The sequence below is a fragment of the Lottia gigantea genome, assembly GCF_000327385.1.
Source record: "Lottia gigantea unplaced genomic scaffold LOTGIsca_11, whole genome shotgun sequence".
Classification (NCBI taxonomy): Eukaryota; Metazoa; Mollusca; class Gastropoda; family Lottiidae; genus Lottia; species Lottia gigantea.
In genome coordinates this window covers 473080-500718 of record NW_008707001.1, presented here as the reverse complement: position 1 = coordinate 500718, position 27639 = coordinate 473080, and the positions used below count along the sequence as shown (strand labels likewise).

At 34.2% G+C, this 27639-nt stretch overlaps 4 protein-coding genes across 4 annotated transcripts in view; 1 reads left to right on the top strand and 3 right to left on the bottom strand.

Annotated features, from left to right (window-relative positions):
- Positions 1–13620: 13620 nt before the first annotated feature.
- On the bottom strand, positions 13621–15800 carry LOTGIDRAFT_110271 (hypothetical protein; the record flags this gene model as incomplete). The annotated part of the gene is made up of 5 exons (XM_009047016.1): positions 13621–13698; positions 13966–14103; positions 14459–14629; positions 15043–15106; positions 15604–15800. 5 exons carry the CDS (start codon positions 15798–15800, stop codon positions 13621–13623), a joined length of 648 nt encoding a protein of 215 aa, XP_009045264.1.
- Positions 15801–16717: 917 nt separating this feature from the next.
- LOTGIDRAFT_156342 (hypothetical protein) lies at positions 16718–24126 on the bottom strand (the record flags this gene model as incomplete). Its single annotated transcript, XM_009047015.1, has 14 exons — positions 16718–16990; positions 17423–17622; positions 17929–18131; positions 18503–18671; positions 19060–19252; positions 19575–19784; positions 20316–20390; positions 20592–20696; positions 21195–21316; positions 21715–21913; positions 22274–22423; positions 22835–23054; positions 23500–23631; positions 24080–24126. The coding sequence occupies 14 exons, from the start codon at positions 24124–24126 to the stop codon at positions 16718–16720; spliced, it is 2298 nt and encodes a 765-aa protein (XP_009045263.1).
- A 987-nt stretch (positions 24127–25113) lies between these two features.
- Positions 25114–25978, top strand: LOTGIDRAFT_110138 (hypothetical protein; the record flags this gene model as incomplete). Its single annotated transcript, XM_009047014.1, has 2 exons — positions 25114–25353; positions 25877–25978. Coding segments are annotated over 2 exons (342 nt in total), but the record flags the coding sequence as incomplete, so codon positions are not given.
- Positions 25979–26552: 574 nt separating this feature from the next.
- LOTGIDRAFT_230107 (hypothetical protein) overlaps positions 26553–27639 on the bottom strand; it is a 1772-nt gene continuing 685 nt past the window's right edge. The window contains exons 2-4 of the mRNA XM_009047013.1: positions 27260–27639; positions 26887–26940; positions 26553–26737 (exon numbers count right to left, since the gene is read on the bottom strand). Of these exons, the coding sequence (XP_009045261.1) occupies positions 26610–26737; positions 26887–26940; positions 27260–27626 (549 nt within the window). The 5' untranslated portion in view covers positions 27627–27639 and the 3' untranslated portion in view covers positions 26553–26609. The remainder of the gene's footprint in view (positions 26738–26886; positions 26941–27259) is intronic.

Genomic DNA, 27639 nt, shown 5'->3' with positions numbered 1-27639 from the left:
TTCAACAGAATAGATTCTCATTGTGAATTAAAAACCCTGTTCAATGGACCAGTGGGACTGTCAGCCCCGATAGAAAACAATTCCATGTTAACCAATATAGGCTAATGTTTGGTGTTTCCAAAAAATAACATTTTTATTAGTAACGAAGTTAGTGTGATACAGGAGTTGTGTCAGTAATAAAAGACAATTATACTAGAAACCTTTAATACATGTAACATGATGTTTAGGTGTAACACCCAACAAGTTCATTTACATATCAATCGTTATTTTTTAAAATGACATCTCATTTTTTTCAGTCAAAACATGAATGAGACAGTTTGAAGGTCAAATTATTAACATGAGGTCTGGCCTCAAGGTCAAGATGATAGTGAGGCTTATAAAAGATCAAAGAGATTATTCTAATCCTTATAGATTTTAATAATTTTCATTTACAGCCTGGGGACAGGTCATGTCAAAATCTCAAAAGTCAGAGATTAAAAAAATAAAACTCTTTAGGACATCTGTACAGTAATAAAATGGCGTAACAAAGATTAAAAAAACATCACTATCAGTCAAATATATTGCCTAACATGACGCCAGGACAGCGGCATTAACCTAATCTTTGTTGATCTTCTACTGTCGAGAGAACGTGAACAGGGGCCTCCTTTTACAGTCTCAACTGAACGACAAGATGTTTTGTCCATGTGAGCAGCTACAACCTGAATCACTGACAGGGGAAGACCAGGTTGAAAAATCCGAAAGTTCATTTCAAATTTCAGCAGAATTTAACCTTGGACTTCAGGTTACTGATAAAGTGTCTATCACAATGAGCCAATGACAGCAGCCATGTTTTGAAAGACTTTCCTTAACGACAACGTGTGAAATATTTTGCAAGTTTTTGTGATAAACATTAAAAGAAAGAAATTATTTGTAATTTTCACTTGAACCTGGGTGTTAATACAACACTTCCTGTCGAGCTGAAGTTTTCACAAGTTTTTTTTATCCTGGTGAAATACACATGAAACTCAGGAAATGTCAGAGTTGGGAACATTTGAAACGTTCGTAGGTTAAAAACTCATTAGGGTGAATGTTAAAAGGAATGAGATATTGATATTTAGCTTCAAAAATGAAATGAAATAAGTTTAACATCTACTTTTCTCTTCCTAATTTTGCAAATAAAGGTAGAAACTGCAAGCAGAATGTCATGTCAGCCTCACTGAACATTATAATAATAATGGTTTTAGAAATATTAAAACAGAACCTAAACAAACATGTTGTTACTCAGAGTTTCACGCTATACGATCTTCAGACAACAGACATATTTTCAGACTGCCTCACTACTGAAATTTAACAAGTAGAGATCTTCAAACAACTGACTTATTTTCAGCCTGTGTCCCTAAAGAAGTTGGACAAGTAGAACTTCTTCTCATGTCTACACTTCGAGACAAGTTGGAACGTTTGTTTAAAGATGTGTGCTTAAGGGCATTAATGATGAAAAGCTTTTCAGATAAACATAGGTTACAAGATTCAAAATCAATTTTAGTGATTGATCAGCTAGATGACTACAACGCTAAAATCATCTGAAGTTGTTAAATCAGCGTTTGGTTGAAAATATCAAATATATTATCTCGCTCATGCAAGAATCGAATTCAAACCTCAATGTTAAAAATGCTCACATATTCAGGAAAATTAACAAAAACTTTTTTGTCATCTAAGTAAATTTTTTGTGACATCAGCAATAATTGTTATTAAATATAAGACATTCTGGGTCAGGTATATTATAATGAGTATTTAAAAATATGATACAATGTATAACTATAGTAGTTTTTATATGATATATGAGACAGGTATTACGCTTGACCTACTCATAATTTAGACCGAGTGACAGACTAACAGACTAACAACCAACTTTTACACCCACAAGGCCTAAAATATCAATTAATAATTATGCATCTTTTTTAATTAAAAATTTAAAGGTAATAAGCTAACCAGACAGCATTTCACTAGTTTGTAACAATTAATGATATAATGTGACTGGCATCCCTTTCAGAGATATTTTTAGGTATAGCATAAATATAAAATGGTGTCTACTTTGGCCCTTTTCTGACTTGATTGCATCTTAATTAAAATGTTTGCGAAGCTGGCCCCAGACTAGCTGACATGTCTGGTAAAAACAGTGTGAGTAACATCCCTGGACCAAGACAGCTGTCTATTGGTTCAATCATCACCTGTCCTAGAACCAATAAATCAAGTTAGAATTCAATACATCACTAAGGTAATTTGTCCGTCTGTTAACCTATGATGGTGACTAGAGTTATTCCTATAATAGACCAACTCTCATGTGCTGGTATAATATTATCATTATTCAACAGCTGTCACCAACACCTTGGACCTTCTTTAGGAATTTAAATTGTCATTACAGATATTAATAGATTTTATACTTGAAATTTAAATACATGCCTTCAAAAGAGAATTGATCTAAACTTATGGCAGCATGTATCAATTGAATTGTGTCTATAATTCTGTCAGATTATGTTATCAAGACTAATGTTATCAATTTAAAACTTACATAAAAACCCTAAAATTTAAAAAAATTTTTTTACCAAATTATAGAAATTCAAGATGGCCACCATTACTTACTATTTGAGATACCATAGTTACATTTGCACACCTCCCCTACAAAATATGTTACCCAGAAAGAAAATTACCATATAGAATACCCCAAAAACACACAAACCTGTGAATGTATCTGAAGAATATGTATAGGGTGAAACAGGATTGTACGTAGCAGGATCATTATTTCAGAAAGGTTAAAATAAAGCTTCCTTCACTTCAAAGACCAAAGTAAAAAGTACAGTTTCTGACTGGAGGTGATGAAACTCACTGACAACTCACTATGCTGACCAATGACAGAAGGTAAAAAATTCCAGTGAGATCAGTTCAGTTTAAAAACTAAGGGAGAACCCTAATTAGAACTAGTGTTAAGGTGAAATGAGAATATAACTCATAAAAAGACACAGGACTAGGTCTGAAGTAAAATCTATACATTTTGATTAGCTTAGTAAAGTTTAGTTGTTAGGAAAAACAGACCAGTGTAAGGTGCTTTCAAAGTGCTTTTTAAAACAGTAGTGGTGGATAAAGATAAAAAATTAAATAAAATTAAAATGCACACTGCCACCATTTTCACAATGTCAAGCTATTACAAACTTCGTCAACTTCGCCTTATACCTTGACTGCAATTGGCAACTTTCTTGTATCACAGAGCTTGGTAAACACAATGGTTTGATTGTTAATTAGCAAATACAACCACAAGCCATGTGTTTCTGTCAAGGGCTCTGATTGGCAGTATTCACTGGCATACAATCCAATCCAATCAAATGGCTGCATTCCATGATACAAGAGAGGCTATTGTAGTCAAGGTGTAAGTGTGAAGTTCGTAATAGCCTGACATTGTGAAGATAAGTCAAGGTATAAGTACTATATTGGTAATAACTTGACATTGTGAAGATGTGATATAACAAAGATGACTATAGGAGTCAAGGTATAAGTAAGAATTTTTTAACAGCTTGACATTGTCAAGATGAGTCAAGTATAAAGTTGGTAATAACTTGACACTGTCAAGATGAGTCAAGTATAAAGTTGATAATAACTTGACATTGTCAAGATGAGTCAAGTATAAAGTTTGTAATAACTTGACATTGTCAAGATGAGTCAAGTGTAAAGTTGGTAATAACTTGATACTGGGAAGATGAGTCAAGTACAAAGTTGGTAATAACTTGACACTGGGAAGATGACCTGCCACATCCAGCATGAGTCTATATCCTAGCAGATCTCCAGAGATTATATATGATCTAAAATCCTATTCTCTCTAGACCACTAGAGGAACAGACAGATGTAGTAAGTTCTTAGTTAACAGAAATAACTTGACCAGCTGTTTTCCCTTGACAATATTATTACTTGTAGATTCATTTCATTTCTGACCCAATCATTCCCATGGAGATGGTAGAAAAGGGCACAAAGACACCATTTTATGTATCTAAATCACCGTTTCATTCTCTTGTATAAATTTCTGTCATCTTAAAGGGCAATCAGGTTTCGAGATGACACTTTTCACAAGTATCATATTCCAAATAAAACATATTAAATATTTCTTTAAGGACGTAAGTTTTCTTTATCTATAGTCATTCAGAAATGGTGAGTTTTTTTTCAGATTTGTACCCCAGAATGAGATGATGCCCAGGTGTAATATCGACAAGGTTCCTTCCTGTCTGAAATACCTGATATCTATATAAATTATAAACCAGGTTGGAAGCCTCAGGGCTATATAGTGAGTATATATAGATATTAACAAAGTTAATTGATAGTTTTACCATCATGTCATGATCCAATCTGTTAGGAAAATTTCTCATCATCTATTAAACCAACAGTAAATCTACCAAACAAGGTCATTGATCCAGATCCAACTACTACAGGGGTTTTCAACCTTTCTTTTTCTTTCTATTACCAAGGTAATATATATCTATGTACAGTCTTGTCTCTAGTGTATCTGGTCTCTAACACCAGATGGTCCCCATCAGCTCACAAATATTACTTATCTTATCAAAATTTGTTATTATTTAAAATAAACATTTCTTTCTGAGGAATTTTTTTAATTTTTTTTTTTTATAAATTTCAAGAATTTTGTTGTCAGAGATGAATACTCAAAATATCATTCAAACCAAACTTTATAATGTTAAGTCTTCAATTATTCAAGAAATAAAGAAATTTCAAAGCAAATTTCAGAAATGACATGAATGGAGTTTTACGTCCTATTTTTCTGCATCATGAAGGCTGATGAAGGTAAGGCAAGTTACAGAAGTTGAACCTCTAATCAAATTTCAACAGATATGTTTAGTGTGAATTAAAGGGATAATTTTGCTCTACGCCTGAGGCTCAGCAGGTCATACAAAATACAATTAATCAGCAATACAGGTATAATAATTAATAATAATTTGTCACCATGGAAACATGTATAGAAACCTTGTTACCCAGATACTTTACAACTCACCTGGCCCAGGGTGGACAGTGGTCAGCTGAGAGGAAAAGGGAAGTAATTAGCCAAGGGTCAACGATTCGATGACCTGGTCTCTTTAATGTTATTCTAATCGTTCAGATGGTGAACATCTGACAGGGGTCAGGATGAGTTTTATTATAAAATATATTAAAATGGTGGATATTAACGTTGGTTAACTTTTTTATGTTCCTGTAAATTAAGTGAAAGGGCTGAGATTAAGTGCCACATTAACTAGAGTCAAAGCAACTCATTGCAAGCAGATGATCACCCCACTCCAGATATCAAGCAATCCTCGACAGTTTCTATAAAGCTCAATCTGTCTCAGTAACGAAGGGTAGATTTTGTTGTATCTGGGGCGAGACTCTGCCAGTATTTTACCAACGATTCGTCAAGTGATAGTAATATTGTGACCTTAATATAGTCAAAAACTTAATTTGTATTTGAAGCATCTCATAATGTTTCCATTTGCAATAAATGTTGATCACACTTATTATCACAGGTGAGTAAATAGAATAGACTTTGACTGACCACCTTATCATTTTAACCTGACCTGAATTCAGTTCACCTGTCCTACTTTCTACCTATCAATAACTTCAATAACTACCCCCACATGTTGTCTGGACATTTAATTTATTCACCTGACCTCTGGGTCATTGATTTTGAGTACAATCATTCACTGGGTATTGAAATCAAACTAAGGTAGCTGTGAAATTAAATTGATTTTGTCAAGTTAAGGGGTTAATCCCTCATCAAACTCAGTGGTTCATTTCAATCACACATTAACCTCTCCTCAATGAAGCTTGCCTCCATAGATATCAATCACACATTAACCCCTTCAATTTAAACCTAGTTAACACAGCACATTGATTGTTATTCATTGAAATTAGATTAGATCTTTACAATTCTAAACTGCACCATGATTGAGATTTTATGATAGCATAAATTACTCCCCACCTCTCATTTAAAATAGAGACCTTTTATCAATTATTGAAAGAAATAAGATTATAAATTTATATATCATCGAATTAAGATTATATTTTTTGACAAATTTATCAGCTGGTCTGATGTTACAAATCAAATATTCTAGGAATCTATATGCAATCAGTCAGGTTTTTCACAAGAAATGATGGATTATGTACGGCACCTGTACTTCAGTGATTTATTAAGCTAGTAGTTTGAATTAACAGCCATGGTTTTCAGCACTGATGATATAGACGAGAAAAGTATCCACAATATAAGCAAGGCCCATAATCTCGAGACTCAATCCTGTGTAACCCTACAACCAATTTATCAGGAGTTTTGTATGTAATTGAAGTATGATAAGTATACCAGTGTATAAAGTATAAGATTTGCTAAGTATAGATAAACGTGGTCTGTGCTTTCGAGAGTCAGCCCTGCGTCCGCTCATACCAGATCTATGTATGGTTTTGAAGCATGCAGCATGACAGGTGTAGAAAATGTATAATATATCTCAGCTCAGCCATAGATAAACATGATCTCTGCATTCGAAAGTACTCAGCTCATGCATTAAGCAATGATGGTCTTATTTGACATTGATGTCAAGTGTAGATAAAGTATTATATATCTCAGGTGGAAAGATGATATAGAGATATAAACTAGCTGATCTTAATAATAACCTAATATTATATCATACAATGTAAAACTAGGTGTAGTCCTGAGAACTTCAGCCACATACAGTTTAAATTTCTCATACAAAAATAATTACAGGTAGATATAATGTGTGCATACTTAGATATACTAAAATATTATAATCATAAAACCAAACACAGAGAGAGATTAGGGGAATGGAGACATTTTGAAGTGATCAAATGTCGATACTTGAAGGATTCGAACCCACAGCCCTAATATCCTGACAATCCAACCCTCTACCAACTCAACTATTGACAGTGTTCCAACTCAATGTTTGAAGAAAAATCGACGCTTACACAGTTCAAGTCAAGCTGAGCTTAATTTATAATAATCTATCTGTAGGTTTAAAGTCCAAAAGTCCATTAAAAATTTCAAAAATTTAATTCAAATCTTGTCAAATGAAATATAAAATATAGACTTTTCTTTATTTTGAAAGTTTTTAAAAACTTGTTTATCTATAAAGCCTGAATAAAACTATTAAGAAACTACATGCAGTAAGAAATGTAAAGTAGTGTATTTTGTTATTGAAGAAATGTGTTATATCATAATAATATATTCTCAAGTATTTTTTGTGAGAAATGTAGATGACATTATTTTCACCTTACTCCTACGCTAGGTCTCCCCATAAACAACATATTGTCTTATTCTCATCAATTTTAATCACGATAAACTATTTCTGACTATATATATATAAATACTCATTTAAGGATTGAATGTAGATTTATTTCCGTTCATTGGATGATGAACGCATAATTTTCATGTGTTAATAGGATTGAATGGCGAAGCAAATTCATACAAATTAAAGGGATTGTGTATTTAGGAAACTGATGGCATCAATGTGAACCATTCCATTCTGAGGTTCTTGCAATTCCACTAAATGTAAAATCATTACCATCCCTTTAACTAAAATAAAATTTTCATGAAACTTGAGTTGAAATATTGAACTAGAAATGCTCTAAAAGTGTAAACAGAACCTGCTGAGTTTAACAGAATCTTTTCTATAAAAATGTTTTTTAAGAAAGCCAAGAGAATCTTCTATAAAACATGAATAATATTTTTAACATGCCAATTTTGACAGAAATTTTTTTTCTTCATAAAATTTTTTAACAAGCCAATCTGTTTTTTTCAGTTTTTTGTTGATGTAACACAAGTTAGTTTATTTCATAAAAATAATATTGGAATACCAGGCTAGATTTCCTCCAGGTGGGGCTAAAATGCCTGATGATCAGAACTGAAAAAGTACCTTCACCATAATTATAACAAAAAGAAAGAAAAAACACCTTTAGTACAAGGATTTTGTAATAGGTTCAAGCAGATCCTTGGCCAAACATTTAGGCTTTCATCTTCCAAGGTTATCCATACCCATTTACAGGTAAGTCATTTGCAGATAAGTTTTACAGGTAAGTCATTTACAGGTAAATCATTTACAGGTAAGTCATTTACAGGTATGTTTTACAGGTAAGTTTTACAGGTAAGTCATTTACAGGTAAATCATTTACAGGTAAGTTTTACAGGTAAGTCATTTACAGGTAAGTCATTTGCAGGTAAGTTTTACAGGTAAGTCATTTACAGGTAAGTCATTTGTCAAAATATACATATATGTTTCACTCCTGAAAGAATATTGTCTGCCTGTCTTTTATTATTTCATTTTACTTTACATCTTTAAAACTGTGTGTATATTGTTCCATTGACTCTAAGGAAGATTTGGTTAATAAATTGGTGAGCAATAAAGTTATCATTATCATTATATCATCATTATCACCCCAAATAACTAGCCCTTAATAGAAACATCTCCCAGGCAATGAGGCAATTCTGATCAACCTTTCTTCCTGTTTTATGTGATGCCAACCAGATGTCATGGTTTCACTATCAGTTGGGGATCTGATCAGGTTTCATCTCATTACTCCATTAATTATCACATAATCACCTATTAATATTTCACCCTTACAGACCCCCCAGTATCTGTTTATAATAAAAAACATCCTCATACTCTCAGTACTTTCACTTGTCAGTAGAAACTATAAAACCCAGCAAAATTAATTTGAGGTGAAATTGAAACTCAGTCTCACTTTGAAGTCTATTCATAAATATAATAAAAACTTTGGCCTTGAGAAAATCAAAATATTTTCCTTTTCAAAATAAAAACCATTAGACCTTACAATTCATAGCCTATCAACCTCGGAAATAGCAATTGTTGCCCTTAAAATACTGTGATATAATGCAGGCCACTCACGAGTTTCAAGGCAAGGTATACTGATATCTCTCCTTTGTGAAATGCTGTTTTCCTTCATATACATAAGCTTATATTCCCTTCTCAACCTTTTCAAAATAGGCTTTATCTTCTCATAATCGACAGCTGTAATTTATACACAAGTGACCAATAAATGGTCAAATAACATTAATAAATTTAACAGTTTAGTTTCAAACTAGTAAAACCTGAAATCTACACACAATATCTCAATATCTATTTCCTTTGTCTTTAGCACCTTCAGTTATCATTTACACTTTCCTGGTCCTGGTTTATTTTATTTCACACCTCATTATAAACAACATCAAATAATTTAACAGTGGTTATTGTAGTAAAAGAGGTATTATATCTATCTGATGGTCGGAGAGATAGGCTACTTGAGGTCTGTGCCCCCAGGGGTAGGGTAGTTATCATCAATTTACAATGCCCCAGTAACTATGGAATCCATTCACAAAACTATTTTAACGTTTATTTTGTTTGACTTTATAACTTTTAAGTTTGGTTATGATTTCTATGTTTTTACTTCATTTGGTGTATGATAATTTCACAAGTTGTCACTTTCATATATTTTTGAACCTCGTAAATTGGATAAATCAGGGCAAGCTCGATATTACACAAACCATATATTTTTTTTACTTCATTCTGTATATAGTGCAATTTCGCACGGTCATTATTTAAACTCATAAACAAACTCTTATACTTTGACTCTAGTATCAGGGCAAGCCAAGTTTGTAATTACACCAACCAACAAACCCAGTCAATATTTACTGTAAAGAAATAAAAAGTAAACTGTGTACCCCAGGGCAGGTAGTCAGTCCGTCAGTATTTATTATAATCATATGATAAACATAAAACTATTAGAGGGTAATAGGATATGTCATAGACTAATAGCCATAGGCTTCTTACTCGATACTACTCAGAGAGGAATGAGTAAATGGATGATTAGGAGTGAATAAATGAATGAATTCTGTAAGTTATGTTCTAGCAAATTGTTGTCAGAAAAATGAATGAATGAATGAATGAATGAATGAAAAGTTTTAGCAAATGAACAAATTGATATATGTCAACATGGAATGTATTGAATTTAAAACTGGTGAATGAATGAATGAATGAATGAATGAATGAATGAATTCTTCAAGTTATTATGTTCTTAACAAATTGTTTTCATTATATTAGAAGCATGAATGAATGAATGACAAAACTAAAAATTCTTTGAGAAAGCTTAAAATTCTTATGTTCTTAAAATTGTTGCCACTAAGCTTGAACATGATCAAATGAATGAAAAGTTTTACAAAATGAAAATGAACAAATGACTTAAGAAATGAGAAATGTCAACATGGAATTTAGAACTGAACAGTTAGAACGTTCTAATCAAGCAATCGTATTCCAACATTCTAACCTACTGTTCTATACCCAGTCCTCTAAGATAATGTGCACACAACTGAATGAATGAACAGACTGAATGAATGAATGAATGAATGAATGAATGAATGAATGATAGAATGAATGAATGAATGAATGAATGAATGAATGAATGAATGAACAGAATGAATGAATGAATGAATGAATGATAGAATGAATGAATGAATGAATGAATGAATGATAGAATGAATGAATGAATGAATGAATGAATGAATGAATGAATGAACAGAATGAATGAATGAATGAATGAATGAATGAATGAATGAATGAATGAATGAATGAATGAATGAATGAAGAATGATAAGAATATTAATTTGAAGTCATTATAAAGTTATAAAGAAGATTATATAATATAAGATAAGACATGACATCACTGACAGCTGACCAGGGTAGGGGTGAAGGACCTTCTCTAACAGCTCGGAGGGTGAATGAACCCACAGTCAAAATGGAGAATTAGGGTTTTTGAAGCCACAAACAAACAGAAGAAAAATAATCTTGTCAATGTACAGGGAGTGTCTGAGAAGAAATGAGGCATTTTACAAATATGAAGGCCTACCCTTTGCCTTTTGTGTCAATTTTGTGTCACAATTAAAACTATCAGCTTATAATACATAGGCCTGCATTCTAACATTCATTTCAAACAACAAAATGCATTTCATTTCCATCCCCCAAAATAACCATTATCAGCTTTTCTTGATAGATCTGGTAAGATCTCTATTTCATTTTGTTTTAAACTTTCTAGCATGAGTTGAGACATGAGTTTTGAGCCGACATCAAACAAACGGTTGACAAACAAAACAAATTGTTGTTTAACATGTCTTGAGTGTCTGGCAAGATTGATGTCATCTTAAAATAGAAGTTTTGGCGAGGATGTCAACCTACATATCTCAGCCAAATTCAGGTCACCTTTCTTATTTTTGATAATTTTAGACTTGACGACTGGCGAATGATTTTCTGGAGACATTATGACGATTATAAATTTTTAAAAAGTTGCAAAAAGAAAGTTTTCTTACTTGATTTGGGACTTTTTCCAACTTTTTGAAGTAATTTTGACAAAGCTGGAATATCCTGGTCTTTGACAACCTGCAGTAATTCCTGGTCTTTCCCCATAGTAACGAATTAATCCATTCAAAGTATGCGATCTTTCAGTTTGTTGACATTTTGAAACGGTAAAGAAAATGAAAACTTTGCGTTTCAAATGAGCGCGCTGTTTTGTCGAGTTATTTCACTTAACAAAGTTTTAAAACTGAATAAAAAGTTGTGAAAAAAAATCGTCAGATGTAATCCAACACATTCAGAATCAAATTATAATCCAGTTAATTGATTAATCGCCATTAAACACAAGTTAAAAGTTTGGACACGACACAGTGGACATTTTTCCACCCGTTCACAAAGCACCTGGCTCGAATGTTTACATTTACCTTCTACACATGCGCCGTCATTTCAACCAATCACAGACGAGTTTAGATTCACGCCATAAAGAAGAGTTTATAACGACGTCACTGATTGGTTGATAAATTGACATGATCCAGCCCTCAGCCCCCCCCCTTCATTTTACTTGAGTTAATTAACAAGTTTTCTAATTAACTGTGACAGTTTTAATTAATTGTTGATCGAAATTGTCACCTTCGATTCTTATCACAGGAAATAAGACGCATGGAGTTTAAAGTTAGATCCAGGTTTTTTCTTTTTATAGATAAAAGAAAAATATCAGAATTTGTAGTAGGCTACCTTTTTTTTGCCCCACCCCTTCTCTCCCAATTTCTTTAATTTAAGACCAACACAGGTAACTTTTTAGGCCTAAGTAACAAAAAATGAACAAAGAAAACCTTACAATATAAACAGTGCAAATATTTATCTTAAACAAACTTTCAGCAGATTTTATCAGAAAATATCAAATTTCCTGAATCAGCTGGCACCAGATTGGATTTTAATCTTTCAAACAAACAAAATATATCCTCTGCCTTGTGTTCATGTTTATTTATAATTTCTAATATTGCACTAGATTGGGTAGAATCAGTTTAATACACTTAAACAGAATATGTTACAAAGTGTCAGATTGATAAGAACAGAATCACAAGGAGAAAACTCGCAAATAATTTTCTGGTAAAATAGTTCAGTTGGTAGTGAATTTGATTTTCATCTGGAAGGTGATTCAGTAATGTAGGTCCAAATCTCCTCAAGGAATAGAGACTAACACGTGGCCAGCGTTTCCGAAAAGCACCAAGTAGAATAAATTTCCTTTGGCAGTATAATAGCTCAGTTTGTATAGCCTGTTGAAAGCAGACACCAGGGGTGCTCTCTAAAGCATTGGCATTGGCATCCACATTTTTCTTACAATGAGTAGAATTTGAACCCCCCATACTTGAAACACTCTCTTAATTTTGTCAGTGGAATAGCTTAGTCAATAGCCAGTTGGATTGTCGTCTGCTAGACAATTAAGTACTGTGGATTCAAACCCTCCTCACGATTTTGATGCCTCTACTAGTGCTTCCGAGAGTCAGCTCTCAATCCCTACCATCCAAGGCTAAAACCATTAGCTAGTGCTACCTTTCCAGAAAACCTGGTGCAATCCTGTGCTCAAGTTTCTCACCTCAAAATCAATTTAGATGATGAATTTTATTCACACAGATCTTTATTTTATTGGAAAATTCTGATTATAAAGAAAATGTTGAGGATGATTGAAATTCAGTACTGACAAAGATCCTTAATGATCAAGGGAGATAACACACTTTTGATATCTATCTTTCAGACTACAGTTAAACTACAAAATATTTCTTGCTCTGGATGGGTTTGAAAAATGAGTTTACATCGATATTATAAAAAATTTTTTATAACCCCACAAGAGAACAAAAGTTAAAAAATACCAGTAAAATATATCAAATAAATTTATTATAGGTATTTATATAATTCCACATAAAAACTTTGACATCATTCAAGCCTGGATTGTTGTATTGCATAGCTTATGTCATAATAAAGCCCAAGTCCATGCCTAACAACTAAATACTTCATATTGGTACAGACTGTTTAAACGCATAGCTCTAGCTATAGAAAAGCCAACTATCATTCCCAATTTTTTTTCTAGACTTCAATATCAATTTCTGGAAACGGAATCATGTAATTTACACAATCTATTTTGACACATTATGTCTGGTGACAGCAAAGCAATGAATTTAATCCGTATATAACATAGCTCAAAGTTTTGACGTCAGTAAACTGAGGATTTTCATATAGTTCTAGTCTTGATCTACCAGACGAGTCTGCTAGTCTACCATCGATAATGAGCGAAGGCTCTATTGGCTTCACATAGTTTTAATAATTCTATTTTCTTCTTCATACACTTTCCCTGAAATACAACAATAAATCAATTTTAAAACAACGCAACATATATAAGAAAATCTCGAAAGCCATAAGGGAGAATTGTTAACATGAAATTCTAGAGATCTAACAAGAACCCTAGGAAAACAATACTCTCTCACTAAAGGTTAAGCCTGCATGCCTGTGCTTTCGTAACATTACTTAACTGCAATGTTACAGCCAGGCCCTCATTTCTAAAATCTAAATGTGGTTCAAATCGAATCGTAAAGACGAAAATAATCAGACAACACCATACCTCATGATGAAAAGCATCTACTACATCCATAGCTAATTTCTTAGACATTCGAATTTTTCTCTCTCGGTCTCGATTTAAATCCACTAACCATTTAAACACTTTAAACTGTTGACGTTTTGGTGGACAACTCATTGGTACCTGAAATTATCCCGAATCGATGAATTTGAGTCTTGAAAATATGTAAATAATCTTCAGAAGTACTAGAAATGTAAGAAAATCACATAATTCTTTAAAAATACTTCTAACTAAGAATTTTACTCATTATTTTTATAACGTCTTTTCTATAAATCACAAAGTATCTTAAATTGACAAGTTGTCATTTTAACATTCAGTCGCGGATAATTCTGGACACACATGGATTTGAAGGCTCAAATTTCGACTGTGAGCTGTGAACACTATTAAAAAATTCCTGTCTCTGAGACTAAAGTATGATTGATAAAAAAAATGGCGCATCAGTCTCTTCAAAGGAATAAATTTCAATCCTGATACCAACTTGATAAACTGTGCCACCCTTTCTAACAGGAATAATCATTAGGGCAGGTTTTAGATTCTCTAAAGCTTGTTGGAAGATCAGATAAGGATTACATTCAATGGCCTCCTGTTCCTGTTTACTACCAGCATGGTTATATTTCTTAACTTGAATCATTTTAATCTCTTCTAACATCTGATAAAAACACGAAAAAAAAAAAATACTTAAGTCATATTTTTGCTTTACTCTGTGTGATATGATTCATTTGTTTGTAATGCAAAAAAATTACTCATAAGATAGAGTGGCTTACCTCCCTTGTGTTTCGCAGGTCTATAAGACTTTATCCTGACTGACAGGTTGAGATAATATGCCTTGTCAGTGAGTCAGGTCTTTGGGGCTGACATGGAAAAAGCATCTAGTTGTATCTAGATTGGTAGAAACACCTATCCATAAAATTGTCTTGTCAATCTATAAATTGTTCTTCTAATATGCCATTGAAGGATTAAAAGATTTTTTTCGTCATCTTATTAGAATATTACAAATGAAAAGACAATAAGTAATTCAACGCGTGAACAAGACAATATTTTAAAAGATAAAATGGTACCAACCCCCTCAACAATTTCTCGAGCGGCTGCTTTATTTCCATTATACATTAACATGTTGATAAGCTTTCTGAAATATTAATCAAATAGTTAATAACAAGCTGGAAATATTAAATCAGAACCTGAAACATGTTGTAACTCATGGATTCAAGCTGTTTCAGCCTGTGTCTCTACTGAAGTTTGACAAGTAGAGATCTTCAGACAACTGACCCATTTCAGCCTGTGTCTACTGAAGTTTGACAAGTAGAAATCAATTGTAGAGCGATGTAAAAATATCAAAAAAGAACCTGAAACATGTTGGCACTCACGAGTTTGATCGTCTACTATAGTTTAATTTAGGTAAGTGCTGAAGGGAAACTAAAATATGTAGAATGGATTACTACTTGTTGACAAGTACGTGGAAGAAAATATAACTTTGTCATTTAATCGCTTATGAAATTTGATAATCGATGGTCGATAATAAATTCTTGGGAAGATTATAATAATTATTTTGATTATTTTACTGAGCCCTCATGCCAAGGTCTATCATCTTTAATCAAAAACATAGATCTAGACAAAGCTACTCACTCTAGTAGAGGATCATAAAATACTGAAGTTGTTTCATAATTCTTAGCTGCTTTAATTGGGTTATATTTCCTCTCATCGTCGTCTGATAGCGGTTCCGCTAATTCTGCTGTATCTAGGGATGGTTCTCGGAATCTAGGATCGTAACGACGGTGTCTCACTTGAGTAACACTGGAAAACAAAAAACTTTGTGGATGCATTTAATCGTGTGTTTAAGGACATATAATTGGATGCTAAAATATTGCCATGCTTGTGTGTGCTACATATTTTGGATTATATTATAGGCATAATCATTGCATACCTCAAATCAAAATGAGTCAATTGGCTCAATGAATGAATGATACTATCTTTGATAAGAGATAAGATCTCACCAAAGGAATTATAGCCTCAAACAGGAGAGGTTTAGATACCAACACTGCAAGTGTAACCATAGAACTGTCAGTGTACAGTTCTATGATGTTGAATTAAAGAAATTGTTACTGCACTACTACTGTCACTGTCAGCTTATTCTAGACCTTTTTTAATGTGGTTTTACCAATACGATTTCATTTAAATATCACTGCTCGTGGATTAATAGTCACAAAATTCATCATTTTAAATAAATTACTCACATAGGAACTGATCTGACGGCTTGACGAAGCAAAAACGCCTGTGAAAGAGCTTTTTTGATATAAACAGCCGCCATGCTTGTAAATGTATAGTTTGACGCGAGTAAGTCAGATCGCCCAATGTCAAAGCATTGATGTAAAATCGGGCATATTGTTGTCAAATTGGACATCGGACTTAGTGTCACCATAGAACTGTAGACTTATAGGAAATATACAAATCGAACAGCCCGTCGTATCGACCTGTTCCCCAAGGCATCTTTAAGGAGAATATTACTGATTGAAAATCATGACTTTTAGAATCAGAAGAAAACAATTTATTTACACTAATTTTTTTTTTCTAAAAAATACATGGTGGACAATCCTGATACTGAATGGGTTGAATGAGATTTAAGAATTTCACTTTCTTTCTCCACAAGAAGGCTAACTGCAGCCATGAGGCCAATCTAGACTGAACAAAACAATGACAAAGAGAGTTTTAAAATTTTTAATAGGCTACCACACATTAGAAACTATAGAGTTGCAACCATACTGGTTTCAATCAATCGATGTAAATGTTCAGCAGAAGTCAAAGGTTGTAGACATTTAAAATCATCACAAATAGACACTATAGTTTCTTCTCCGTCCAGTTTATAATTCTTCAAAACTGGTACTTCCCTCTCCAGGTATCGTGAATATTTGGGGTCACCCACGACTAATACAACTTTATTGAAAATAAAAAAAGAGTTTATGACTTTAATCATGGCCTGAGTTGACTCCGAGTCCAGTCTACCAGTTATTATAATCTGAAAATAAAAGAAAAGATGTTAAATCACAAATAAAATTTGAATGAGAAAATCAAAGAAATGAAAATGATAAAATTAGGCAGAGAATAGAAGGAAGAAACAACTATCTTTTAACATGAGTAACAACTTAAGATTCACAAGGACTCTGTCATCCAGCTGGTCTTTGGTCATTGATCTTTCCCAGCTTATCCGTACCCATTGACGCAACCTGTTTGACTGGTATTATGAGTGAAGGTGACTTAGATCAGACCTTCACAAACAGTGGGCTATTTAGGGGTGGGCCATTGGGCCTTGGATTTCGGGTTGTTAGTACTTTGTGATATCCGACATCTGAACTTTCCGACATTCTGCGTATTCCGACATCCCGATTGATTTCTTCTTGGGCCAGTTAAAAAAATTCTTGATTTAATTATAAAAATGAATGAGCTATACCTGTACTGGTTTTTTAAAGAAAAATAAACAGGCGGAGTATAAGGCTGGAAGGGAACGAGGAAATTCCACCAATCTGGTATGAAAAGTATACAGTAGTCTCACTGTATCATGATATAGTTCCTCGTTATTCAACATGGCCGACAAACGCTGAAGATTCAAGGCAGACACTGAATTATGGCTGGGTAAGGCTCCATCAGAATCTGAAATAAAAATGGAAAATTTGCTTGCTACAGACATTTACTATTAGACATCCTGGCAATTTATTGGACAGCTACGCCATCTGTTTGACCAAAATCTACCTTAGTCTCACAAATGAGAATTTTTTAACTAAGCTAATCAGTAAGTTGGACACTGCAGGTTCTGACGAAATTATTATACATCTCATGTTCTAGGTCAATTAATATTCAACCAATGAAATGCTTTGTTCAGTAAAAGATTTCTGTGCTATGTGAGGAATTCTGGTATATCTAATGTAAAAAAATTAATATTCAAAATGTGCCACTAACCTTCTTTTAAAGATAAAATAAGAGAGGAGGCTTCAGGGCCGTCAAAAAACCCTCCACAGGGATCCATGAACACCTTTGATTGTTTATCAGACAGAGTTTTAGCTATTCGCAGCCATTCTCCGTTAAATGTCGTTTCGTATAAATCTAATAGTCCCTGAATAACAAATGCATAATCTTCCGAAAAACCTGCTATAGGTGGGGATCTGAAAAATTCAAAAACAAAATAACGAGTATGGTATGGGAATAATGGCAAAGTCAAGTGTCTGTGGAAGGAGGAAGCTTTGATTCTGTCCACTGCATTTAACATTAACGAACAGATGAACTAATAATGGGATGAACTAATAATGGGATGAACATGACAATGGGATGAACTAACAGTGGGATGAGCTGACAGTGGATTAAGATACATGAGAGTGGGGGTGGGGGAGGGTGTGGCAATCCTCACACAGGCACATTAGTGGAGAAGTAGGATATATTGTCATCAGTTAGGTATCGAGGTGTTTTGAGTTGGAATTTTCTCGTTCAAGGGAGCTAATTTGGTAAATCACCAGCCAACAGACAACAGTAAAATTACCTGCGAGTGACACTACCATCTTTATCTACGTATACACTTCTAATCAGCTCTCTAACTTCGCCAGAATACAAATTAGTCAAAATAAATTTCCCTGTTTTCTTTGCTAAATCCACATATTTCTGATCTCCAAGAATTTGTCCGGCCTTTGATAGCGTTGTCAACATTAAACCTGAAAATTTTAAACACAAAATAGTTTCATCGAAGGGAAATTAAGATATCAGAAACTGAAAATGCTTTAGCTGATTTCATGAGCATTTGCAAGTTACGTTCAGAATTTACTAATTCACAAACAGATCTTTTAATCTTTAATACAACTGCCCTGCCATAGTTTTCCTCCTTGCATTAGGTTAAATGCCTTAATAATAATTGGTCTTGCACGAAAAATTGTCTGTTTAAACAGAATTGTTTGAACCCGGATTGAAGACTAATTACCTCCCTTGATGTTACGCCACCTCCCTAATGTTTATATTTAGACGACCAACGAGATCAACTCTTGACCATTTTCATCAATATTTAAAGTAGAAATTTCAAAACAATGAGTGGAAAAAAAACTTTACCATTTAAGGAAGAAACAATTTTAGTGTCTAAGTGAGGACACGGTCGTTTTAATCTTTCGGTGTATAAAATCTCTCGGCATTGTTCAATCACTTCCAGGAACTGTTCTGTTGTCATGGAGAAATGTTCTGCTGATTCTAGAACAGTCTTGTTGATAAATAATATATTCTTCCCTTTAAATTCGCCATGTGGATCCTGCAAAAGGAAAATACGATTATTATAAATCAAGTAAATTTTTGAAGCCTGTTTCACTTTGACGGCAATGGTTTACAAAAATTGTAAGCGTTTTTGAAAATTATCTGTATTTATATGTATTTTATTTCGGATAGTTTTGACACCAGGTAAGTCTGCTGATTGAGAATTTGAATTGTGTTGTAAGAGGTAGTAAACCTTTAATGCTGACTTCATCTATTTCATTTAGCTAGAAAGTTCAATACCTTTTGTTCAATTTTATGTATCCACATGGTGTGCTTTAAAAGGAAATTGAAAATCTTTTCAGAAAATGAAATATTTGTACCTGATAAGGATCCACGTTGCCGTCATCTTTAACATTGAAATACCAACAAAATATTTCTGATAAATTGAGGTTGTCATGTCCTTCCACAGTCCCTGACAACAGATGATCTATTTCTTCTTTAGTCCATGTGTAGTACGCTCCTTCTGTCTTCTCTGTTGCATCATGGGTAGGGAACGAATCAGCATCTTCGGCAGTGTAAAAACCTCCACTCTAAATTTGGAGGTAAAAAACAGACGGTTTGTTTCAATACGTAAAATGTGTGGTTTAAGCTTAGGGTCACGTATCTCGTTAGTTATTAGCAAAGTCAGCATTTCACTTCATATCTATTTTTTTCTTATTCAATACTGTTCTTGAATTTAGCATGTGTCAAACAATAGATGCTATTAGGTAATAATGAAATTGTCTTTAGGTTGAAAGAGAAAACACACAGAAAATTCAGAGATGAAGAAAGCAAGAACGAAAGAATTAACTATATTTTACAAGGACAACAACACTTAGATTCACAGTTAAGGATCCTTTCTATCAGCTGATCATTAGCCAAAACTCTAGGCATTGAACTTTCCTGGATTATCCGTACCCAAAGCTGGGTGGATTTATGAGTGAAGATGACTTATGCAAGGCCATCGGACTTGCTCGACGTAACCAAGGAAATGATGTCATGTTAAGAACCAATGCTCTAACTGACTGTGCTATAAAACCTCACTAGAACTCAAAACATAAACAGAGATAGAAGTAACTTACAGGATGACTAAGATCTCGTAAAATATATTCTAAAATATTTCTTCCGATTCTAGCCAATTCTTGATTTTTAGTTATCTATAAAAAGACAGCAAAATTGTTGATTTTAGTTGATCAAACAATACATGTTTTATTTCAGACAGTCTTACACAGATTCTAAAAAAATAATTCTTATAACAATTGTCATGGAAAAACTCACAAATGAAGGATATGGAACTCTGTTTCACTGGTAAAGAAAGATTGTAAAGCAGGGAATATAAATATACAGACTTAGCTAACCTGATAAGCGTGTAAGTATGTAACAACTAACTGAGCTTGATCGTATAACATCTTCTCAAAATGTGGAACGTGCCATTTATTGTCTGTAGAGTAACGGTGGAAACCCTAGAAACAGCGTAAAATAAGCATCATCAACACAGAATATCTACATATTTTTAACAACAATAATTAGTAGTCAAATGAGAACCTGAGACATGCTGTTACTCAATAAAACTTTTTGGAACACAAAACATGTTTCAATTTCTGTTTTAATATTTTTGTACAGTTCTAGAATTGATCTCAAATTTCAGTGGAGACGCAGGCTTAAATAAATCATTCGCTTGAAGATCATACAACATACAACTCAGAGTAATAACATGTTTCAGGTTTTGTTCTAATATTTCTATATAGCACTATTTTGTGATTGTTAAAGGTTATCAGAATATAAAATCTTAATTTGATGAGAAAAATGAGTATAGGTATGATGAGATCAAGTTACAAGCTGGAAGGGTATTCCCACGATCAGTTTAACTTTGGGGTGGGGTCCATAGAAACCCAGTCTGAGGGCCAATAGTTGCTCAGTTTGCCCCTGCGTCAACATTAAGAGGAGTTAAACAACCTTACATTTCCAATATGATCATAAATTCCACCCCTGGCCATTTTCTCCAGGGTAAACACTGCCATTTCTAGCGCTTCCTTCTCCATCCTATTGTAGGAATAGTACCGCAGGAAAAATTCTAAATAACCTGAAGACATTTAAATTATCAGCAATGAAATCCATTTTTACAAGCAAAAGGGCTTCTTTTCTCCATTTTACTAGAATGCATTATGAACGACAGAGATTTGCTTGGGCTAGAAGCTCGCCTACATGTAGAACTGGAAATTTAGTAGAATTTAGTAAAATCTATAGCTCTTCTGTTTTTTCAATAGTTACACATTTAAATCAAATGATTTAATTCATCTAGAGATACATCTTTACCACTTTGACAAGTAGAAATTGCTAAACGGTTCCTAGCGAAAAATTTATCATATTTTTATCAGATTTTTGAAACAGTTTGCTCACTGTTTAATGCCAACTACCAATAAATTGATGATGTTACAGCGATCAGAATTATCGAAAAGGATAATAAACAATAAAACTTACAGGGGCGGGGAAATTTAGGTGCTGAATCAAAACCACCATTTACAGAATCAAACGATCTTGTTAAAACATCATAACAACCAGACAGGTGTCTTTCATCCACACGTTGTCGATTGATAACCCGAATGTTTTTGGTAGCTTTATCGATTAGTTCTATAATTCTAGCTCCATCAGCTGATATACTTTTACTATCTTCTTTCCACTAAAATAATACAAATTTAGTCCAATTTTTAAAATTGCAATTAAAACATTTACTAAAGGGCTACAAAAAATCTAAAAAAATAAATCCTGCATATCAACTCTTTCTCCTAGTGTCCAAAAAATAGGTTTTTGTTAATACCGAGGGTAAGGCAACGAGTTAATAAAAATGGATCAAAAGACACATAAAAAATTTGGTTTGAGGTCAAGGGGGTCAACTGAGCTCCACCTGAGCGCCACCTGAGTGCCACCTGAGCGTGAGCGCCACCTGAGCGCCACCTGAGCGCCACTTGAGCGCCACCTTAGCTTGAGAAATTAACTAAGATACAGATATATTTAAATAGATTCCAGATAAGAACTGTACCTTATTAGCTATATTCAGTAAAACAGATTTAAATCCAGGTCGGTTATAGACATTGCCATCAGGAGGGAAATATGTTCCACCAAAAACAGGTTTTAATTCTGGAGTCAGCCAAACATTAAGTGGCCAGCCCCCTCCATCTTCTGATGTTGCCTGAAAAGATACAAGAAATATTTCAAAAAATATTTCTAAAAGTAACCAAAGCCATTGACAGACGTAATATCATTATTGACTTGATTGAGGTCTGTTGCACATACCAAAAAATACGTATCTGAAAGGCATTATAAAAACTGAGGTCATCAGTCGGTCATGTCTGGCATATAGAGCCAAATCTGGCACAAACTTTACAGATGAGCCTCAAAAACTCAAAATAGTCCATTCTCCCCCCCCTAACCTCATCTTTCAAAACTTTTCAACATACATGTCAAGAAATTCAATTAAGCCTTGAAAGATTTCTATCAACTTCCCCTTTCCCCCAACTTCGTTACTCTACCAAATTCTAAATGTCCCTATGACATCCCCCCCCCCCCCCCCCCCCTCTCCTTGCATAAAAAATCTCCCAACCTCCACAAATAACATATAAATTCTGTCGATATCTGGTCGTTCTTCCTTGTCCACCTTAATACTGATGTAATCTTCGTTTAGAATTCTCCCGATTTCTTCATCCTGGAAAGATTCACGTTCCATCACGTGACACCAGTGACAAGTCGAAAAGCCAATCGATAAAAATATCATTTTATTTTCTTCTCGCGCTTTTTTAAACGCTTCTTCTCCCCATGGATACCTGCAAAATTTGGATTACATCCTATGAAATGACAAAAAAGACATTATCAATATATTTAGAATATTAAACAGAACCTGAAACATGTTGTTACTCATGAGTTCACACTGTGCAATTTTCAGACAACTGACCTACTTCAGCCTGCTGAGGTTTGACAAGTAGAGATCAATTGTAAAGTAAATTACAAATATATATAAAAAGAGAACCTGAAACATTTTCACGCTGTGCAATCTTCAGCCAACTGACTGACAAGTAGTGCTTTTTCTTGTGTCTGTACTCTCGAGACCAGTTCAAATTCATGTGTTTATGTGCTGAAGATTATGATCCATTCAGACTTACTGACCAAGGAGTCGCTCTTAAACTGACTAAGTCCGACATGTGTAGCTTCTCACATATTTTTGCATGTGGTACAAATCAGTCTTAGTAAAAGATAAACCCTACATCTTACCAATGTACAGGATTGTTTGCATGCTGTAATAAATACGGAGATTTCTCATCTTTCAGTTTATTTTGATTTTGGCCAGGATTTATTTCTTTAGAAGATAATTTCCTCACTAACTCTAAAACTGGACGATGATTTCTGAAAAATTAAGATCAAACACTTTATCATTTGGTAGTTACAGTTTTCCATCAAGCAAGGCGAAAGTTAGTAATATTCAAGAAACATATTGGCTATTTAACCTTCATGGAGCATATTGTCTTTGTTTTCTATCTTTTCTGTACCGTGGTTAGCTTCTAATGGTGGAGCTTCATTCCTGTTATGCATGGGCAATGGTTGTTTCCCTGTCTCTTTGCTAGTTTATTTCTCGAGTGTGAAGCCAGTTTGATTGTCAAGAATGCTATTACCTGCCGTCTTTAGGGTTAGGTAGGGATGGTCATATGTTGTAGGCAGTGGCGGAGCTAAAAGGGGGGCAGAGGGGGCAGAGGGGGCAGAGGGGGCAGAGGGGGCCCCGAAAGCAAGTTTTTCGGGCAAAAACCTTATAACTAGGTTAGAGATTCGCGCAATCTCAGATATCTCGGACGTAAACCTGGCTCCGCCTCCACCTGATGGCGCTTTACAAAGTGTCAATAACATTTGAAATACCTGTAATGATATATTCTATTGTATTTCACATCTTGTTTTCTGATGTAACAGTATCTTCTGCTTAACACTGACAGATTCTTGAAAGAGCAACATTTTGAATTTCTGAATTTTATAAAGTTTGCTACATTTCTCAGAGATGACATCGCATACGCCTAAATCTTTAGACGCCTTATTGTGCTAAGCAACAGATCTGCTTATGACAATTGCTCAGTTCCAATGGAAATGGGGCCACATAAGAGATAAAACGATGATAATTGGGAAGTGTTGAAATTCACTGGATTTGAAAGTCGGATTCTTTACTTTCGATTTCTAGAAATATTGTCCAGTTCTCTACTTTCAGTCTTGACACTCGAGACTACATTTTCAATTTTCGTTATTCGTAGCATTGGTAAATGTACTATGAAATGCACACTTTTGACTTCAGTAAACATTGATGAACGCACCTTAAAACTATATTTTTGAAATAAAAAAAGGAGGAAAAATGCTTTTTCGTGTCATGATATTTATAAACTAATTTTTAATATGTACGGAGCCCAATGTCGTCTTGTACTTCCGGTCAACAAAAACACGCTGAAATAATTTAATTTGATTAAATAAAACAAAGTCATGGATCAAGGTGATTTATTTGGGCCGAAGGTGCATCCCCTGGACAGTTTGTCGCGGTCAGAACTTCCACCTGCAATTGAAGACGACGATGACGAGGTTTGTGCCGCTTTTTGTTTATGTTTTTAAAAATTTCGATTTTGTTGGGGGAAGGGGGCACGACTGTTGTATTAAGCAAATGGTTATCTTCAAGGTGAGAATACTATGCTAAATGAAATTTTTGCAACTGCATGACTTACACTCTAGCTATGATTATAAATTCCATTAGTTACTCACACTGGCCTCAGGGAACACATGGTAATTTAATGGTGCAGATATATTTGTGTTTTTAAAATTTAGTAATTCAGTGTTTTGAATGTTATTCTCTATTTCTAGGACATTGATGAAACATTATCAGAAAGGTTGATGGGACTGACAGAAATGTTTCCTGAGGGAGTTAGAAAAACTTGTGGATCAGCCGTTAGTTTGAGTTTCAGTCTGGCTAAAACAAGTTTCACGCTAGGGCGAGGCTTATTGTGGGTGCTGGCGTCGTCTGCTACAATTCTAATTCTCCCGGTCATGTTTGAATCGGAAATGGCTCAGATGAAAGAACAGGAGCTTCAACAACAAAGACAGGTGAGGCTGCAAGTTCAAATTAAAAAATTCAAATTAAATTTCATTATAATACAACCATCAAAACTATAATTTCAAAACCCAAAAAGTTTTTTGGGGTAGGAAGCTTTACGCTGGGGTCAGGTCCCCCTGCAATTCAGAGCATCTTGCCAAATCTGTCTTCGTCAACATGAGCGAAATGGTCTAATTACGACCTAGAATCGTAATGTATGTATACACACTGGCTATTTGCACCGTCTCGATGGGTATTGTGTTTATCATTCCTGTACCATTGTTAGCAGCCAGTATAGGAGAGCTTCATTAATGTTATGCATGGACAATAATGGATTGTTTTCCTGACTCTGTGCTAGTTTTTTTTCTGGAACGTGAAGCCATTTTGATGGTCAAGAATGCTATTACGTGACTTTTTTAGGGTTAGGTTGGGATATTTATATGTCGTACCGTTAAAATGCGAAAAACCATGTTATGTCATTTACAAGTTGTACATACATTGTTCAAGAAAATAAAATTTTGTTTTCTGTTTCAGATGTTATTGGGACCCAATGCTGCCGTGTCAGGGTCACAGCTACCCCCAGGGATGGCTGGTATGCCACCAGGAATGGGAGGTATGCCCCCACCCCCATCTTAAAGAATAAAACTGGTATTTTTAGTGTCTGTATATTATAGTCTGTGATTGTGTATGAAAATTAAAATTTTGATAAAACTATATTTGTTATTTTTATTTATCCACAAATAACTTAGCTTTTCTATAAACTTGAGTTACTGCCCTTGTTCGTGAATTATTAAAACTTCATTCTTGATACAACAATGCACACTTTCCTTTTTCCCACAAATTCTTTTTTTTAAGGAAATTAACATCTGACTTTTTATATTCTGTAAGATATCTGATACAAAGGGATTCACATATAATTCACTGCAGTACATTTATCAGGGATTCCAGACTTCCTTTTTTATCATTTAAAGATTGGTTTCCTTATTTTTTTCGATTAATTGGTGTGTCTAATGAATTATCATTAACCCTCCATCAGTTTGGTTTAAGGCATGAACAGGTTTCTATATATAGGAAACAGCTTCTAAAACATCTTGAAATGGTAAAATCTCCTCATGTACCCCACATGGGAGACTGTGACCCCTTTGACCCTCAGCTGCAGACATGGGTCATTAAAAGGGGGGACTGGTTTTTTTAAAAAAAAGATAAGTTTATGCTTTATAATTTATTTTAAATCTTTGACGGTCTTGAATTGTCTGCATTCCTCATCCTAACCTAGTAGGTTACCAACGTTACCAACATTTCCTAGGTTACCAAGATTTCCAATGTTACCGAGGTTAGCCAAGTTACCAAGGTTACCTAAGATGTTGGTTAGATCCAAACCTAGAAGACCTTGTACTGAAAAAAAGGTGATAAATTATGAAGAATAAGGATACGAGCTTTTGTTACCAAAAGCATTCTTGTGCTTGGACCATTTAGGCTTTGTCCTACAAGTTGCATTGTTTTAGTAGCTACGGGCCTGATACAATTAGCCACAATATACTTACAGATAACGAGGATTTCCAAATCTAAAAGTTCTTTCAAATTAATCTTAGCATCAGCTGAAAAAATAGGAATTAATGATGTAGGGACGAAAAATAACATCGGCTATTTCTTTATAATCTCTAGCTTTGCGAGTTCAAGGAATTGGCTTTCAATTGATTGTAGAGAAACAAATGGGGTTGTACACTTTATTTGACGGAATGCGCATCTTCCGTGGAGAACGTTATAATTATATATATGTACGTGCATATTTAAAGTTGACCTATTAACAATAGAAATGCCGTTACCCAGTGAACAATTAATGTATTTGGATTTATTCGTGTATTTTGAGCTAGTAACAATACACATGCTAAACAATTAATATAGTTATTTACTCACCATTGATATCAATATCAGCAATAAGACCATCTAATCCTGCTCCACTTATACCCAAGGCAGCTCCCAATTCAGCTTTGGTGGCAACTCCGTCGCTAATGATGGCGTTCAGCTTAGCCAGGACATTGGCACTAGCTTCAACTGAGTCTTTGTCTCCTCCCAAAACACCGCCGACTAAACCATTTGATCCCAATAGACCTCCAACTAAACCATTTTGTCCCAACAGACCTCCGAGTAAACCGTTTGATCCTAAGATACCTCCCAGTAAACCGTTATTTCCCAAAACACCACCGAGCAGACCGCCATTACCTCCACCTCCATTCAACAGATTCAACAAAGCTTCGGATTCAGGTGTCATCACCATAACCATAGCAACGGCAAAA